General features: G+C 39.5%; 1 protein-coding gene across 2 annotated transcripts in view; it reads right to left on the reverse strand.

The window, feature by feature from the left end:
- The window catches only part of gabbr2 (gamma-aminobutyric acid (GABA) B receptor, 2), a 211,642-nt gene that overhangs the window by 11,904 nt on the left and 180,169 nt on the right, over positions 1–19,569 (reverse strand). The window contains exon 14 of one of the 2 annotated variants that reach the window (XM_082187048.1): positions 358–464. In XM_082187048.1, the coding sequence (XP_082043174.1) occupies positions 358–464 (107 nt within the window). Of the gene's footprint in view, positions 1–357; positions 469–19,569 lie in introns of both variants that reach the window. The other variant, XM_082187049.1, reaches the window with a different exon arrangement.

Genomic DNA, 19,569 nt, shown 5'->3' on the forward strand with positions numbered 1-19,569 from the left:
TTGTCACTGTAAGAGCTGTTCTTAAGCCTAAAGTCAGGGGTAAAATCATAGTAATGCAGACCTCAAACGGCTTAGGTTTTTTGATTTGTAGCTTTTATAAAGTATGATAAAAGACAATATTGTTCCCTAATAAATATCAGAGTACTCTAATTTGTGTTTGTTAACACTCGGGTGGGTCATGAACATTAGATAACTGTATGTATGGCATTTGTATTTCCTGATGTATTGCAAATGCATTTTCATGACAGTGAGATATAGTGTATATGATAATTTACCAAGTAGCAGAATATTCAGACTCGGTTGTCTGCGGGAGCAGATGGCGATCATGTTGTTGCTCTCTAGAATGTTCTCACTCACCATAAGGAGGCCTTTGTAGGCATAGACAATCCCCAGCCAAATGGTCATGTGCGTGTTCTCGCAATGCTCCAGGAAGGGCCGGATTGCGATGTCTCGTCCCTGAGGATCTGCCTGTGGAGACACAGTGAGAAAACCAATGAGTGGAAATAATCCTGGCTAAAAAACACCTTTGTCACTAACAACAATAACAAAATACAGAGCCAGGACTTATTTGCCTTGACTTAAATGAGTTTAATATGAAGGTTGATTTGGGGTTGACTTTAAGAATTTATTAAATACATTTGCATTTAGATTTAGAAGTAAATTTGCTAAATTGCATTTGCATCGAGTATCGATACTGAGGATGAAGGCATTACAGGAACTGGGATCATTTAATCTCCCATGGGAGACCAACCTTAATGGACTTTCTCAGAGATAGTAACAATAATATAGTCACCTCTACGGGATGCCACTTGAGAGTTAACGATTAACAATAACTCTTTATGGGTCAGGCATTGATCGCTTGATATTGATCGAGATATTTACAGTCTTAATATGCAAGACAGATCAGGACTGGACTGCGAAGGAGGTCTGCGAAAGAGAAGATCTCAACCGAGTTCAAAGTGCTGGGTCTAAAAGTAGCCAAGCTCTAACCCACTTTCTGCTGCCCCAGTTTGAAAAACCTTAAGCTTGCCATGCAACAACCCGGACACAAAGATAGACAGGGATCCAACCTCCAAACGCATTCCTAAGTCTTGCCGATTTTTCCCAGTTTAGTCACAGAGCGTAACACCCCCAGCTTTCATCCGCCGCTTGTGTGGCTCTATCAGCATGATTTGAGTTTGGCATTAAGGAGTTCACAGCACAGAAGACATCTTCACAAAGTGACGGTGCGAGTAAAGTGGGCCAGCCAACACAACAAGTTCTATTTATAAATGACACATTCCAAGATGTGATGAATCCTAGAAGTCAAACAGACATTGTCAGACAATTTTTAAACTCAGCGAGAGAACAGATCAGAGAGGAACTGCTGATGATGTATTGTCTGCTGATAAAGTGCTTCTACAATAGCAACGAAAGAAATAGCAAAAAATAATTATCTTTCCCCTCACTGAAAGTAACACAATAATGCTTTTACTTCTCTGTTAAACATTCAAGTGTTCCTTCTGACCTCAAAAACCCAGAAATGAAAAGATAAAACTTAAATAAACTGCTTATTTCTAACTGCACAACAACAAGAGCTCTGCTTTCCTCATAGCCTGAGCTGTAGTTAGTGGAGCTGTGTGGTGTTGCCAGGCAACAGTCGGTGGGTTGGGCTCAAAGAGAGTGCTGGGTGCTCAGTTATTTCTCACTGCATTAGGCGTCTAATGTAATTGTTCACTGGAAGCTGGAAGGATGTGTGACTGACAGAGTGTCTTTGGAGAGACGGTGACAAGAGGGACACAGTTAGCTGAGAAGAGAGAATTATATCAGTTTATAGACTGGAATGAACCATATGGACACTGAGAACTGCAAACAGACAGCCATTAGGTGTGTCTGTACAGTAGCAGGTTTAGACACAGAAGGGGCAGCATACAGATAACCCTATAACTCCTGCCTGAGACTTTTCACTAACAAATGTATTATTAAAGCCTAGCTTACTAAATGGTGGAAGATTGTATATATAAATTATGCAATATATATATATATATATATATATATATATATATATATATATATTCCCCCTCTCCCCACCCCGTGGCTTTTTATCTCACAACTCTGACTTTTTTTCTCACAATTGCAAGTTTTACATCTAATATAAAGTCGCAATTGCGTGTTATAACGTCAGAATTGCGAGATATAAAGTCGTAATTGCGTCAGAATTTAGTTTATTTCAAGCAATTCTGACTTTATAACGAGCAATTGCCGGTTTATATCTCACAATTCTGACTTTATAAGAGCAATTGCCAGTTTATATCTCACAATTCTGACTTTATAACACGCAATTGTGACTTTATATCACGCAATTCAGAGAAATAAAGAACTGCAAGATGTAAACTAGAAAGTGTATTTCTAATAACAGCATGTCTTCCTGTAATTTTCTTTATCAGTTTAATACGTCATTGCTAAATAAAACTTTCAATTTCCCCCAAAAATAAAAAATACTAATACAAACATTTGAACGATAGCGTTTTATTCTACGTGATCTCATTGCTTAATGCATTAAAGCCTAGGTCTTCAACTCTGCTTCTGGAGACCCAACTGTCGGGCAACATTTATTTCCATCCTGCTTCAGCTCACCTGGCATGCGATTTTTCAAGTGATCCTGAAGACCTTGATTAGCTGGGTCAGGTGTAACTCGACCCACTCCGAGCGGGATTCGAATCGGGGGTCTCCAGCATGAGAGGCGGACGTTTAACAAGGACGTTAAAGACGTCAGTCGACAGTGAGACCAAGGGAGTGAGATTTACCTGCACAGCTCTTAGTACTAGCTGGCCTATGTTACACACGTGTATTTGATTAGGATTGTAGCTAAACTCTGCAGGACAGTGGGTCCTCAGGAAGACCTATAGGCATTAAAGTTTACATGGTGTGATCCTGTCCTCCATGTATCTCAATCTGAGCATGAAAAAAAATGAATCAACCTAAAATGATGGGGAGAGAGAAAGAGTCATGGACTTCAGGGTTCTTTGCCTCAGTCATTTCTCCATGAGCATATATTTTATTCCATTGAGAGTTTAGTACAGCATGAATGAGATTTCTATTATCCAGCCTCTTTCTAAGACCTTTGATTTTGAGCTAAGCTCTTGTTTAAGAGAAATGATAGTTATAATACTCATTTGTATGGGTCAGTCACCCTTCTGTCTGTCTGTTTCTCTTTGACATGGCTTCTTGTGACCACAATCTCTTATCTGTAGTAATCCTTTTACATTACACCCTGTGATCTCTGCGTGCCACTGCTTGTAGTATGGAGAGGCAGATATTGTTCAATGGAGCTGAGAGTTGTTTAACGAGAAGTTAAGTCAATTATTCAGCCATCAAATCCTAAGGTCAACTCGAACGTCTAATTCCACAGCAAAGACATGACACACATCAAGGAACAAGGTTTAGCACCATGGTTCAAAACCAACACTCACCAAGCACCAAATACAAATAAAAACAGCTCAGGTCAGTAAATAACACACTCACTTTGCCCATGTTTGCCAGAATGCAAAATAATACATTATCTAAATTAAAAATGATAGAATGACCTCACGTGAGCGATTCAAATTGAAGACAGTTTATCTAGGATGTGGCACAATGTGGAATATTCATTGAAATAATCAACCAAAAAGAAAATATTACGAACAAAATTATGATTTTTGATAGTTTGCCTCATCTCTTATTGAAATTGATGCAATGGCCTGCACAGCATGCTATACATTTTATATATATATATACCAAGGCTGCATTTATTTGATCAAATTATTCAATTTATTATTCAATTATTGAATAATATCAATTCCTATGAGGGCAAAGCTGAATTTTCAGACTCCAGTCTTCAGTTTCTCCAGAAATCATTCTAATATGCTGATTTGCTGCTCAAGAAACATTTCTTAGAATTATCAATGTTGAAAACAGTTTTGCTGCTTAATATTTTTGTGGAAACCGTGATGCATTTTTTTCTTCAGGATCCTTTAATAAACAGAAAGTTCAAAAGAACAGCTTTTATTTGAATTACATTATTTTAATCCAAACTATACTTCCATTATGCCACTTTCTCTGATCACTTGCATTTTGCAGGTGTGGCAAATATACATTTTGGACTATGTTTAGCACTTTTGTGCTCGCTGACTGCATCTCTGTGTGGCTCCTCCAGGGTTACATCTACCTGCTCCAGTTTGAGGATGAACCTGCAGCTGCACGCTGAGGCTTTGCAGATCTGTCTCCCTCTGGTGTGTGCTTATTTTTGGAGTCCACTGCTCTAAACTCCACTTAAAATGCAGTGACTTCAAAGTGGCCCTGCTGCAGTCCCTGCGGCTGAGCCTGGGAGCTGCCATCACTGATTCATTACAGGCTAAATGCATCATTAGACCAGGAATCAAACCCCGAACATCAAGCGCATTTAAATATGCAAATGAGAACTTGCAGTGGCATGTTTCAGATTGCCTTTGTTATTGCAGCCTAAAATGCTTTTTATTGACATCATTCTTTAATCTAATGCTCCGGAATATCTCGGTTTTAATCACAACTCCCATCTGCTCGCTCTCCGCGAGTCTCCGATGCAAATGACTTTCACTATGTTGCCGTCACGTGACTGCCGTACCACGCACCCTTCGCCCTACACAAACGCACTCACTTATGAACATGCAGCTAATTTGCGAATAACAACCTTCATAAATGGAGTTCGAGTGCTCGCTGTCAAACGTTATTAGAGCTCACACATGGGCAAACATTTGAATCTGGTGACTACTGGGATTATACTGAGGTATGCACACAGATGCGCTCTCAGTATTACGGTCACGGACACATAAACACTCGCATACACTCACACACTCGCAAAATTGGAAGGCCATAACGCATACAGCATGTTTTCTTTTCCGGGGGACAGTTGCGATTTGTGACTCGGGTCATCTATACATCCTTGTTGAGTCAAGGACACGGAGAGGTCCCACACACGATAAGCCATCAGCCCTGATAACTCATTAGGACTGCTGTTTTTATCCTCCATGAGGGCAGGCGTAGCAAACTGTGAGTGATGGAGGATGGCCGCTCTCCATCATAGTGCACTCTGCTGCCCCCATGATTACTGAAGCCACATGCACCTTTCTGTGCCGTGGACATCAGGGTGCAGAAAAGAGTAGATGGGTGTTTGTGCGACTGTCCTCTAACCATGGCCAACATTGTTTATAAATACACCACATCTTAAAGGTGCTGTAAGCGATGCCACGCGTTTTTTAGGCCAAAACATTTTTTGTCACATACAGCAAACATCTCCTCACTATCCGCTAGCTGCCTGTCCCCTGAACACACTGTAAAAAAACGCGGTCTCTCTAGACACCACAGGCTCCACAAACGGCAACAAAAACAAACTGGGCTCACCTGCACCATGAAACACAACAAACAGTGCTCCAGCCAATCACCGACAAGAAGTATTTGAGGGTGGGGTTTGGGGGTTAGTTCGCGTGCACATGAAGTGGGTGTGGAGGAGAGAGACGCATGAAGAGGGAAGTTTGAATTATGGCCGACACACGACCAAAGAGATGACGTTCCGATGAACAAATTGCAAAGAAGAGGGACAAGGATAAGGGACGAGGATAAGGAACGCGCGAAATACCGAATTTACATCGGAAAAAACTTCGAAAGGTGGCGAGAACTCCGCCGGCAGAAGAAGGGCTTCCGATCCACATTCAGTTGCTCTGTTTTTGCAGAACAGGTAAATCCATATTTCTTTCTAAACTGACGTTCATGTTCGCCAAACCAACACAATGATGTAATTAGCTAGAACTATGCAGTCAGCGTTAACTTTGGTGAATACAACATATAACGTTATGTTTCTAGCAGCTAGCGATCAATCTCTATTGTAAATGATCAAGCAAATTCACAGTAGGGCGACAATTTGTGTGAATGATTGTTTTCAACCTTTGAAAGAAAAGACAACTTTGACTAAATTTGTTTACGACGCCGCCGTTGTTTATGCTCACTGGGAAACGTGAAGCTACGTTATCTTGCTATTATTGCGTCCTTGTATGGGAGCTATATAGCTTCAGGTGGCGAAATGATTTTAAAATAATGTTTCTCTTTTTCTGCATTCTGTTCTGCAATATATAAAACCCTTTATCTAACTTGGCGACATTACACATTGAATGAAGTATTCAATGTAAACTTGTAAACAATGTAAACTCAGTAAAATGTAACTTTGTTTGTAGTGACTAGACTTTCCTTTATGCCGGAAGGGAGGGGAGGAGGGAGGAGACGGGATGAGGAGGAGGGAGGGTCTAGCTAGCCTCCGTTTTGTTTGACAACAATTCAAATGTCAACAAGAAGTTACGACTCCCAGCATCGCTTACAGCACCTTTAAATTCTGTATGTGTTCACATTCGGTGATGGGAATAATTACCCTGGTAAACCAGAGTTCTCGCGAGAGCACAAGTTGAATTTGCTCAGCGAGTTACTCTGGTGTCGAGCAATGGAGCTCATTAAATATGCCCCTCGATCTGAGCTGCACCAATCACATCGGGTTATCTGATATAGGCGGGCCAGAGGCGAGCTAAACAGATGACGACAGCGCTGTGACGTCGAAGTCATCAGTAAACATTGCAAGATGCCTATGGATGAACACCAGTTGTTTGAAACGGCTTTGGCTGCTACAATGAACGAGTTAGACTTGGCTTTTTCCCAAAAGAGGAACAGAAGACGGCGCTCGAATCGTTCCTTTGCAAGAAGGGTGTTTTTGCTGTTTTGCTGACCGGAAGAGTCTAATCTACCAGTTAGCTCCGCTGGTAGCTAAGCGTATGGGGTTTATTGTTGTGATTGGTCCGGTCGTAGTGTTATCCAATTGCGTGCTGTGAGATTTTCAAATGCATGCTTGGTGCCGCCCCTCGAGCTGGCCGAGTTTCATTGACCGACACCAGACCATTAATCTTTTAGATTTAGGTTTGGATTTCCAGGCTAGGGAATAATAGTAGTGGAAATCAAATTTGAAAATTTTTTGGAATGAAATGGCTGACTTCACATAGTATTGCAAGTACCATAGCATATTGCAATTATGGCCTAAAGGGGACCTATTATCCCCCTTAGTCTTGATTTTGTTTAAAGGGTCTACTAGAATAGGTTTTCATGCTTGAATGTTCAATAAACACAATATTTTTCTCTGATTTACATTATTTCAGCACTTCTTTTCCCAGTCTGTCAGTAACGATCTGTTTTTTTCCTGTCTCTATGAAGCCCATCCTCCTGAAAAGCGCAATGTGCTCTGATTGGTCGGCTGGACCAGTGTGTTGTGATTGGTCAACTGCTTCAAACGTGTTTCGGAAATGTCACGTCCCTTACTATAACCGTGAATTTCAACACACTACTAACACAACTCAACCAGGCCTCGCCCCCTTTTTTGCATGTCTTGGGTGGGAATTATTTAAATGAGGAATATTGTGATGTGTACATTCCCGGATAAATAATAAAAAGAACACTGCATGTGAGGTCTGAACTGACCCAGTGCACTTCTCATTAAACAAACTGCCAGCATACTTCAAACACTGTCTGATCTAATCCTCGAGGTAAAGTCCCACTTGCGTCTCATTTACTTTATCATGCCTGGGATCATCCGCACCTCATTTTCTCTTGTTCTCGGTTTACCTTGCCTTCATTGACTCCATTGAGGTGCACGTCCTGTCCAGGATATTACCCCTTGTGTTAACATTAATTAAACATGATTATAAAGCTCTGAGTGAACGTGATATCTTTTGATGATGTTAATTTCGTACAAGATACTGAATGTTCCCGGTTGTAATAACAAATGTGTCGATTATTATGTGCACGGCTACTGTCAAGATCTGTTAGGCTGGTCCTGCTGGAGTTGAATTTATTACAGAATTTCGTTTTTAGGAAAGTTAAGCCAAAACTTGTGATTTAAAAAAAAACTATACTTCCAGCAGTGAGACAAAACTCTCTCTTTTTTCTCATTTTCTGTCTTTGGCAGACTCAAACGTGTGCATGCACATCATATTCCTGTCATTGCTAGCCGAGATAGCAGAAATTGAGTCCTTGGAGGCTCAATGGAGGTGTTGTGATGTGTACTGGACTGTATTATGCAGACTATAGAATGTACAGATGGGCTGCTTAACAGCAGGAGAATTTTGTTAGTATTGAAGTCAGCATTGAAGTAAAAGAATTGAAAGTGGGGAAAAAAAATCACATTATGAAATAAATATTTTTCTCCAAAACACATTGGGAACAATTATTTTCCCCCTTTTATTAAATACTTTTCCAAGATAACAGCTCTGAGTCTTCTCCTATAATGCCTGATGAGTTTGGAGAACACCTGACAAGAGATCAGAGACCTTTTTTTCTGTACAGAATCTCTCCAGATCCTTCAGTTTCCCAGATCCATGTTGGTGCTTCATCTCTTTTTCTATAGGGTTCAGGTCTGGGGACTGGGATGGCCATTGCAGATGCTTGGTTTTGTGTTCAATGTCCCATTTTTGGTTTGATTTTGATGTTTGTTTTTGGATCACAGTCCTGTTGGAAGATCCAAACATGGCCCGTTATAAGATTTCTAGCACAGACTGTCAGGTTTTGATTTTTTATCTGTTGGTATTTGATCGAATCCATGATGCCATGTATCTGAACAAGATGTCCAGGACCTCTGGCAGAAAATGAAGCCCACAGCATTAAAGATACAGCAGAGTATTTCATTTTACACATGGGGTACTTTTTATCCCTGTATGAACCAAACCCATATTAAGTGTTTGCTGCCAAAAAGCTCTTTTTTTTTTTTTTTTTCTGTCCATAGAACTGACACTACTGGAACTTCAAACAGGACGGGTTCTATGGTCAGATGAAATAAAAAAATTAGCTTTTTTGGCAGCAAACACTTAAGATGGGTTTGGTTCATACAGGGATAAGAAAGTAACCCATGTGTATGAAGGATCTGGAGAGATTCTGTACAGAAAAAAGGTCTCTGATCTCGTGTCAGGTGTTCTCCAAACTCATCAAGCATTATAGGAGAAGACTCAGAGCTGTTATCTTGGAAAAAGGAGGTTGCAAAAAGTATTTAATAAAAGGGGGCAAATAATTCTTCCCAACGTCTTTTGGAGAAAAACATTTATTTCATAATGTGATTTCCCCCCCACTTTCAATCCTTTTACTTCAATGAAAGGTTAGATGTTTGCTAATTTATTTAATAAAATATCAAAAGGATTTTTTTACATGCAGATTTATTTTTTACAGCCATCTTTGATCATATTTACCAAGGGGGCAAATAATTCTGACCAGCACTGTATATATACATGTACACACTTATATCACATACAGTATATATACAGGATAGATAGATAGATAGATAGATAGATAGATAAATTCTTATTAACTTTATTTATACCGAACATTTTATAACACACCTCTGCATGATATAAGTTTTTTTTTTTAAATCTGATTTTCACTTTAAATAAAATGCTACCATTTGCACATTTCTACTTTCCAAAGACAATTCTGAAAGAATACATGACGGGAGCCTATTCCTTTAGTATAACAAAAGCAATTTCAATGCGCATCTGATTAAAAGATAAACTGTGCATTTTTATTTCAGTGTTATTGTTAACATGGTGGTTGTTTAGGCAGACAGTTTGCTCCGAACATTCAATTTAACAGAATTAACAGCAATTCAACTTTAATTCAACTGCTCAGGTAATTGCAATGGTATAACCCATTTTAGGGGTGGAAAAATGACACTTTAAAATCAGATATAGAAATGTTAATATTTAATATATTATATATTTTTATATAATATATTTATAAATATGAACATTTCTATAGATGATTTTAAAAAGTAATTTTTCCGCCCCTAAAATGGGTTCCAATGTTATCTGGCATCTGCATTTCACTCCATTCACACCTTACAATTACCATGTTAACACCTGTCATAACATGAGCAGAATATGTGATTCTTCCTTGCTGTCTGCAGGGCCAGGTCACCTGACATGGCACCCAAGCAGGGAAACGTTGAAGTGTGATCATGTGACCGGCTCTTTCTTCCACTTGTCTGTTCTCCTAGGCAACCCTAAAGCTGTGAGCTGCATGACAACTTTAAAGAGTGTTGTGACACAGATATGTAGTGTTTCTTAGGACCTCAACAACATCCTGCTAGAGCAAGAACACAGTACATGACTACAAACATTAACGGACGGACGGACAGATACATCGAGGTCAGGCGTAAGTAAAAACATGAACACACTGGAGAGTTTTTAAGCTACACTAACCATTGTTTAACCATCAACACACTGAGAAAAAATATGATTTGTAGTAAGATTGTGGTTACTACACTTTTACTATAATAAAACCATGGTTATCGTTAGGGTAGATGTTTTCTTAACTACCCCTAAGCGAAGAATGAAAAAGAACGTCTTGAATATATCGGGGCCTTGATTAAAGACTGAATAAAACATCCAATAATAGGAAAATCCATCAGCGCTTACTGTAAATTACACAAGCTGTCAATGCTCCTTAGAGGGATCACCCAAAAATGAAAATTTTGTGAAAATGAGCGTTTCTTTCTACTGTTGAACACAAATGAAAATATTTTGAAGAGTGTTGGTATTCCAAACAGTTGATGGCACCCATTTACTTAGTATTTCTTTCCTACCATGGAAGTCAATGGCTACCGTCAACTGTCTGGTTACCAACACTCTTTAAAATATTTTCATTTGTGTTCAACAGTAGAAAGAAACACATACAGGTTTGGAACAACATGAGACAAAATGATGACAACATTTTTATTTTTGGGTGAACTATCCCTTTAATAAAGTCAAACAACTGCAATGCCGTTTGCTCATTGCTCTAATCTGTAAGAGTGGGGGGTACGATTTTTCAGTTCCCACTATTATTTTAAATAAATAATAAAATAATATTGCATATTATATTAATGCACATTATTGAAATAAATAATGCATATTGTATAATATGTTACACAAAACATATTGCAATATAATGGAGGCTGAATACTGATGGACGTCAGGGAGTGGCACGTTTCTGATAGTCTCCTGGATTATGTGCCAACGAAATTCACTGGCTTCAGGAATTCTGATGCACTGCCACACCAAACTGCTCTTTTCTGGCTACTGCACATTGTCCGGATGTGGACAACTCTTGGTTTTTGTTCCCTAGCTCGCCTCAGAGCCAAATTGGAGTACTGTGTGATTGTAGGTGGCCATTTGAACCAAATACTTTGCACTGACTTCAGAAGGACTCGAAGATAAAAAAAAATAAAAGAGGCTACATGCTTGGCTTCTGCACCTCTGCATTTGGAAGCATGTTAAAAAGGAGCAGCCTATTTGGATTTCTCTGAGCGGCAGCCATGTTCCCCTCCCATCGGCCCACTTTATACCAGCCAAGAGGCCAGCAATCTGTCTCTTTAACTAAGAGGAACAGGGAACGGGAACTGCTTTTGGAAGGACTGTTTCTTTTGCATTCTGATGAGTCGAGTAAATCTCACAGTCAGAAAACAGAAATGTTGTAGAACATCATGAAGAGGAACAGACTGTGCTTTTGCAGTTGATGCATTGTGAACATCTCAGCCTATCAAAAAAAGGACAAGCTTTTGAGGACATTTTGATTATCAAATTTTTTAATTCATCTACTCAGCGTGTGTGCACAAGAAAGAGAACGGGAGACAGAGAGAAAAATAGAGACAAAGAGAGATCTTAGCCTGACAAATGACTTAATGATTAATAGTATGGAACTCTATTAATTTGTTTCCATAGATACAAACGAGCAGCTCAGTTCCAAGTCTGTAGGAATGTTCTGCTCAACAGTGATAACGGGTCTCTCCTAACTTCACTCCTTATGATACATCAAACTGCACAATGTCAGCCAATGAAATAATCCTGCAGTCACGCTCCTCACATGCAATTATGCATATGATGGGATGTCTCCTCATTTTATACTCGTTTCTTTCACTCACACTCCATTTGCATTCACGTTAGTCACGCTGCTGACAGTGTCACGTGACTTCAGATCTGTGGAGTATGTACTGAATGCACGCACACATGTCCCTGTCAGATTTTTGAAGGTGTGAAAGAGTGTGCATTGGTGTATTTTTGTGTGCGTTGGGCAAGGGGAACTGATGTCCGCCTGACTTCAGCTGGACGCTCTCCAGGCTGTGGGCTGGCAGGGTTTCAGGGGGTGCAGTTGAAAACGAAGGAGGGGGGCTCGACTCCATCCGGCTGCCAGGCAGCCTGTCTTACTGTCAGATGGTCAGAGCTGGTTTGTTATCGGGTCTCAGCTGCTCAGACTGAAAACAGTGTCAGTCGGCAGGCCGGTGCCACAGGAGGTCATCAGCCATCAGGGGCGCTAGAGAGGTTGAGTTTGAAAGCACTGAGAAAATGTTCTGTAACTCTAGTAATGGAGACACATGTCTGTTCCTACAAAGCTCTTCTCATAGGAAGCTGCTGTATCATATTTGATACGCAATTTCTAAGGCCTATAAATTATCGACATGATCAAAACTTTTCTAAAAAACATGTTGTACACGATCTACTATGTGCCTTCTGTCATCTGATTGATAGTTTATACTTTATATAAAAGGCCTTTTAGTATCCTTCTGAAAATGTTCCTCTTTAGGTCGTGGTTGTTTCTTGTTTTGCTGAAATGGAACATGATTTTCAAAAATCATAAAATTTGCGACATCTGAATGTAACATTTTTGACAAGCCAAACATGTCAGTAGTCTTTGAGTAATGTAATTATTTAAGCCATGAAATAAACTTCAATAAAATTCCGTAAAATAAGTATAATGAACCACACAAAAAAGCATTTATGTCTCCAGCAGGTTTTATAATTAGCCAAAAATCAAATATAATTCACCCTTCACAGCTGTTATCTTGTCCGTCAAAAACTTAGGCTGACTGACGATTGGAATATTAGAACTAAAAACATTGACATAAACTTTTAAGCATCAATCACTTCACTGAATATTTGCCAGCTAAGAAATAAATAATTATTATCTTAAGATCCATCTGTTTTCAAATCCACATAATTTGAAAAGCACGACATTGATGTCCGTCAGAAAATAACACGGTAGTATTTGCGTGAATCAGAGGTCCAGCGAGTACACGCATTTCCTGGAAAACCCACACTACTGATATTTTTGTACTGAAAAATATCATAGTTATCATCATACTAATTTGATTAAAAAGAGGAATCGAAATTAAATTTAAAATTCATTGTATTTGGTGCATTCCCTTTTTGCTTTTTTTTTTATTTAATCAAATTTCTCCTAAATAAACAGTTTATTTTTAGGTTTAAATAAAATAATAAGGTTATAAAAAACGCTTAGTCCATTTTATTTCTTTTTAAAAACATTTTTATTTCAAATTCCCTACAAATAAAATGTATTTCCAGGTAAAAAAATTAATAAAAATAAGTTTGAGCAAAGTATACCTTTTACATAATTTTTTGTTCTTATTTCCCTCCAAATTCTTCCAAAAATACTTTTGTTTATTTCCAGGTTTAAATAAATAATAAAAGATAATCTCAGATTTTCAATGTGGTCTCAGGCTGTCAGACCCCACTGTATTTCACTCCTACATCATTGCATAAATTATTTAACAATTTCTCTCAAAGATGAATCTAAAAAAAAACTAAAATCAGCTCATTTGGAGTCGTGCGGTAATGACGGACCACCTGCAGCCCGTCACATCGATCCAATCCCTCAGATCGGCCTGCAGCACCTGCCTCTCATATCGGCCAAATGACACATTTCATTCTCACGGAGACTCGAGTCTTATGAGAGTAATGAAGAGCTGTTTGTGGCTGAGTTATCTGGCTCGGGAGGTCTGTGCGGTGCCAGCGCCATCGACCCACGCTTCAAATCAGCTCTCTTTCACACACAGAACCATTTTGGGGGTGTGAGCTTCAACACACGGCTTCATATTAAGACTGGAGAGAGCGTGAGAGAGAGCGTGAGAGAGAGAGAGAGAGAGAGAGAGAGAGAGAGAGAGAGAGAGAGAGAGAGTCTTGTGTAAGGAGTTTGTTCTGTATGATCATTTTCAGGGCCAATAGAACACAAATATACAGTAGCTTGTGTTCACATAAAAGATGATGTCGGAAAAAAAAGCCCATTAAATAGGTTAATCAACCGACCCTGGTGAGTGGATCCTGGCACCAGTCAAGATGATTAAAAATACATGTGTTCTCCAAGCTAATTCATCATGAAATCTTAACGAGAGCAGACGTTACACACAAAGTAGCATCAGCAAATAGAGGAAAACTCTGAACCTTGTCCATAATACACCCTGTAACTAAAAACAAAAAGTACTTTTTAAAGATGTCTTTCATTGTACTGCAAAATCTTTCATCTATGGAAGCTTGTTTCCGCCACATAATAAAACATTTTAAAAGATAATTGCGACTTTTTATCTCACAATTGCGAGTTTACATCTCGCAATTCTGACTTTATTTCTCAGAATTGCAAGATATAAAGTCAGAATTGCATGAAACAAAGTCGCAATTGCGTGTTATAAAGTCAGAATTGCGAGATATAAAGTCAGAATTGCGTGAAATAAAGTCGCAATTGCGTCTTATAAAGTCAGAATTCAGACTTTTTTTCTCGCAACTGCGACTTTATATCACGCAATTCGGACTTTATAACACAATATTGCGAGTTTATATCTCGCAATTCTGACATATTTTCTCAGAATTGTGAGATAAAAACTCACAATTGTGAGATATAAAGTCCAATTCTAAGGAGAAAAAAAAAGACTTTTTTTTTCTTCCTCAGAATAGTTTGTATCTCACAATTCTGACTTTATAACAAGCAATTGCGTCTTTATATCATGCAATTCTGACTTTATATCTCCCAATTGCGTATTATAAAGTCAGAATTGCGTGATATAAAGTCGCAATTGTGAGAAAAAAAGTCAGAATTCTGACTTTATAAGACGCAATTGCGACTTTATATCTCGCAATTCTGACTTTATAACACGCAATTGCGACTTTATTTCACGCAATTCTGACTTTATATCTCGCAATTCTGACTTTATAACACGCAATTGTGACTTTATTTCACGCAATTCTGACTTTATATATCTCACAATTCTGGGAAATAAAGTCAGAATTGCGAGCTGTAAACTCGCAATTGTGAGATAAAAAGTCGCAATTATCTTTTAAAATGTTTTATTATGTGGCGGAAACAAGCTTCCATATTCATCGCTTAGTGTTCAAAATCTGTATGACTTTTTTTCTTCTGCAGACAAAAAATTAAGAAATTTAGAAATATGTTCATACAATGAAAAGCAATGGGGTCCAAAACAACATAAGAAAGTTAAACAAATTTGAAATGGCATGAGGGTGAGTAAATGATGATGGAATTTTTTTTTTTGTGAACTATCCCTTTGCATAAGGAACAGTCTGACATCGAAATTGCAGAGTTTGCCTTGGCTTTTACAAGATCACTCTGTGTTAATATTGTACAATCTGACAAGCAACAACGATAAAAGGCCGGAAATCTTGAACTGTGTGCACCGAGCAGCACCATCAGATCTGGATCCCAAAAGGAACGAAACCCACTGCGGACTATAAATTCATTACAGCTGGTCTGATTGCAGGCCAAGTCTGTCGAGATCTCAGAGCTGATGAGAGCGGGAGGAGGAACGGGCAGACAGTCTGTGTGATTGCATAAGAGAACAGACTGATAAAGAGAAAAGACACTCTTTAACAGAGTAGCTGTAGCATTCTGGTCTATGTATTATATGATTTCAATCATCATTGCAAAAGCTTCCAAATTAAAATTGCCCATTCAACCACTCTGGAGATAAGGATGGGCCATATTTGGATGGCAGTGTGGAACAAATTACAGTCAGAATCAATACATGTCAAGCTCTGATGTGAACATTACAGCGTGTGCGGATGTTATGGGACCGTTCTCTCCATCCAGAGATCATGGCTGTTATTAGAAACAAATTCCTAAAACTAACCATGTACAAAAATAAAAATGGATCTGCTCTAATGTGTGGTTCTCCACAGCACATCCTTCCTTAATTTAGTCTTTTACTCTATGGGTACGTTTTCACAACAACGTTGCACTAAAAACGGAAAAGATGTTCCTCTGCTTTTTTTGGTATACAGAAAACAACGTTGTCAAAATGATCTCTGTTCAAACGGATCAGCGAAAACCAATGCGATAACACTTTGTTTAACACTACGATGCGTAGACTGGACAAATTCACAAATTTTCACAAATCCAAATTTTTGTAGTTTACAATGAAGACGAAAACAAAATCTTTTTAAAAAATGTGCACTTGGAACCCCTTTTCAAAAGCTTGCGTTTTCAGGCCCCCAAAACGGCGTTGTTTTGTAAATGAATGGCCAAAACGCATAAAAAGTAGTTTTTTAGTTGAAAACGGTGCCGTGTAAAAGGCCCCTATGTCCGAACTGTTTCCCCTAAAAAAGGCAAAGTTATACAGTACCAGATGCAACATCACTGCTCATCCACACCAGCAGATGGCGAGACTCAAACACATTACAATTAAAACATGCAGCTGTTAATTACCACATAAATAAGATGAGCAGTAAAACTGCGCTGCGTCCAAAATCGAATACTTCCCTTCTATATAGTACCCGAAAAACAGTATGCCAACAGAGTAGTGTGTTCGAAATACATAGTATTCGAAAAAAAGAGGGCGAAAAGTCCCTGGATGACCTACTTACTCCGGAGAGATTCTGAAGTGTGCATTCGATGGCATTACTATCCCATGAGGCCACGGGAGAGGATTTATGAATGGAAGTGAAGCTATGCAAATGACGCTAGGTCACATGATAACATGGTGTGTGTAGTGCGTCCGGATTACATTCATACTACACACATTCATACTATATAGAACATACCTTTTTAATGGTCGCAAAGTAAGTTCAAATTCAAATTTAGCACCTACTCAGAAAGTACGTGATTTCGGGCTCTTTCCACCTTATTTTGCAACTCGGATTTAAGCAATATTCTGTGAATTTGCAAGACTTCCGATTCATTAGAAATCTTGCACATTCACAGTAAATAATTTACTTCACATTGAAAATTTTAAGACTGGCTATGTGAATCAAAATGAAGAGATAAATAATTCATAAATAGAAAATTATATATACATGTAACAAATTTAAGCAACTGTCTCATAAAAAGCTGTTTGCATGGGTTACAATACGTTATTAATAGGTGTTTACTTCAAAGGCCCTTTGAAGCCCTTTGATGTGGCCTTGTTTTGGCCCCGTGGAGCTGTGCATGTGGAGGGCATCAGGGGCCACAGACCTCTCTGATGTCTCCTTTGCCCTGCCCACTTACTTAACACAAACATCTCTAACCAACACAAAATGAATTATGAAAGAAAAGACTAATCACAATTCAGCACTTAAATAAGTCATAACAGTTTCAAACACAAGCTAAATCACATCCGACATCATGCAAAACCGTTAAAACACTGTCTTTCTTTGTTGTTCTGAAATATGTACAGAGATACAATCTTAATTATAGATTTGGTAGATGAGCAGAGACACACACTCACACACACACACACACACACAGGCTCCTGATTGGCACGTCCCATCGCAGCAGTCTGTTGTGGCATGCAGGTTAATGAATGTGCAGATGGCGGTCAGGAGGGGGGCTGTGCCTGCAGTCGGCTCCATCTCCCCTCTTCTCTCATTCTTCACGTCTCTCTTTCTCCTTTAACATCTTATTTACCTACGTTATTCCCACCACGTGCAGCTTTACAGCTCTCTCAGTGATCACCTGCTGCGTACTGCCGTTTCGCATGCAAGTGTGTGTGCATCCCGTGAGCAGAAAGCTCACTTGATTTCACAGCTTTCCTAACAAGGGATTCGGCAGGGCAATCACAATAGCGTTATTACTGCCTACTCACGCAGCAGAGAGCTGTAACTGGGGACAAAGGCGGGGTTAAATATGTTCGGCAGGCACCTGCGGCATGGATCGCGGAAGCATGAAATCTCAGGCTAAACATGTCCTGAAGGACAGAGGCTCCGTGCGGGACAGGGCAGGAGGGCAGGAGGGCGGGGTGAGGAGCGGTGATTAGGAAGGCAGCCGTGCATGAGTGTGTCGAGGAGAACGCGGGGGAGAGAGCAGACTTGTGTACGGACTCCCACGGCCTGCTGCACTAAGTGACTGTTGTAGGGTTTAATAGTGCCATATGGTTTACATCTCCACTCACACCATGCCTTTCCTCCAGTGCTTGTGTGCGTATTGATCCTGAGGGCTCTTTCCTTCCCCTCCTCTTCCCTTCCCCTCCTCTTCGCTCTCGCTCTCAAATCTCTCGGTTTCCGGACCGCAGAGAGGATGGAGGCCTCCACAGCAGACTGATGGCGATAAGAGCAGGAAGCAGAAGCACTCTGGGCAGAGACAGTAGACGATGTTCCCACCACACTGAGATTTCCATCTGTGATGTGCATTGAGTTCCCCGCAATGCTGCTAGATTGTTTTTAGGGAGTGAACAGGCTGATCGCATGCAGCGATTGCTTTAAGACTACATGGGTAGCACAGTTTCATTTGAACATATTTAAGCAAAATCCCCAAAACAAGTGCTACAAGTGCTATTGTGAAATTCAGCATGTTCCACCAATGAAACGATGAGGTAGCTTGAAAGTACAGTATTGGAAAATAAAAACACAGCTTGTTTTCAGTCATACACAGATTTCTGTGATGTTCTGGGGTGTGTTTCCCAAAAGCATCGTTGGCCAACTATGGTCACAAGTTCTATTGTTATCAGCATATTTCAACGAGTCGGTGTTTCACGAAAACATAGCAAAGTTGTGTGGTTGGAACAACAGCTCTCGACTTGTGGTTAGAAGCATAGTTTCTTGTTTGCATGACATGTGAACTCAATAAATCCTTATCTTGAGCCAAATAAGCAAGCTGACATTCAGTACAATCTAGATCTTTTATTGAGAATACATACAAATGTCATTAACATCTTTTAGATTGTCAAGAGATTTAAAGCGTCATTTTTGAAGAGTGTGCATGTGCGAACGTGCTCAAGTACATAAGAACGAGCCTATGATTGAATCTGGAAATAAAGCAAAATAACTGAGAAAAATTAGAAATAGTCGTCAGATTCAATGTCCGTAATTTATTGCAGAACATCTAGCATTAATTCGATCTCAAACAGATTCATTAAAAGTAGTTATTGCTCCACCACCTGCATGACATCATTAACCAACGCGGTTGAACGACCAATTTGCGACAATTCGAAAAACAGTCGTGACTACCTAGTTGATTTCTTTAATGATGCATCGTACTATGATAGTTAAGCAGCGAGTTATGTCGTTGTACGGGAAACGCACCCCTGGATGGTTGCTAGGGTGTTGCTTACTGGCCCCAAAACTCTATGACAGGGCCCCTAAACTCAGGGCCCACTATCCGGCAGAGTTTAGGTCCATCTCCAAACACACCTGAACAATCTAATCAAAGTCTTCAGGATCACTAGAAAGTTCAAAGCAGGTGAGTTTGATATGGGTTGGAGTAAAATTCTGCAGGACAAAGGTCCTACAGGACAGGAGTTGA

This window comes from Leuciscus leuciscus, assembly GCF_965113295.1.
Source record: "Leuciscus leuciscus genome assembly, chromosome: 12".
Classification (NCBI taxonomy): Eukaryota; Metazoa; Chordata; class Actinopteri; order Cypriniformes; family Leuciscidae; genus Leuciscus; species Leuciscus leuciscus.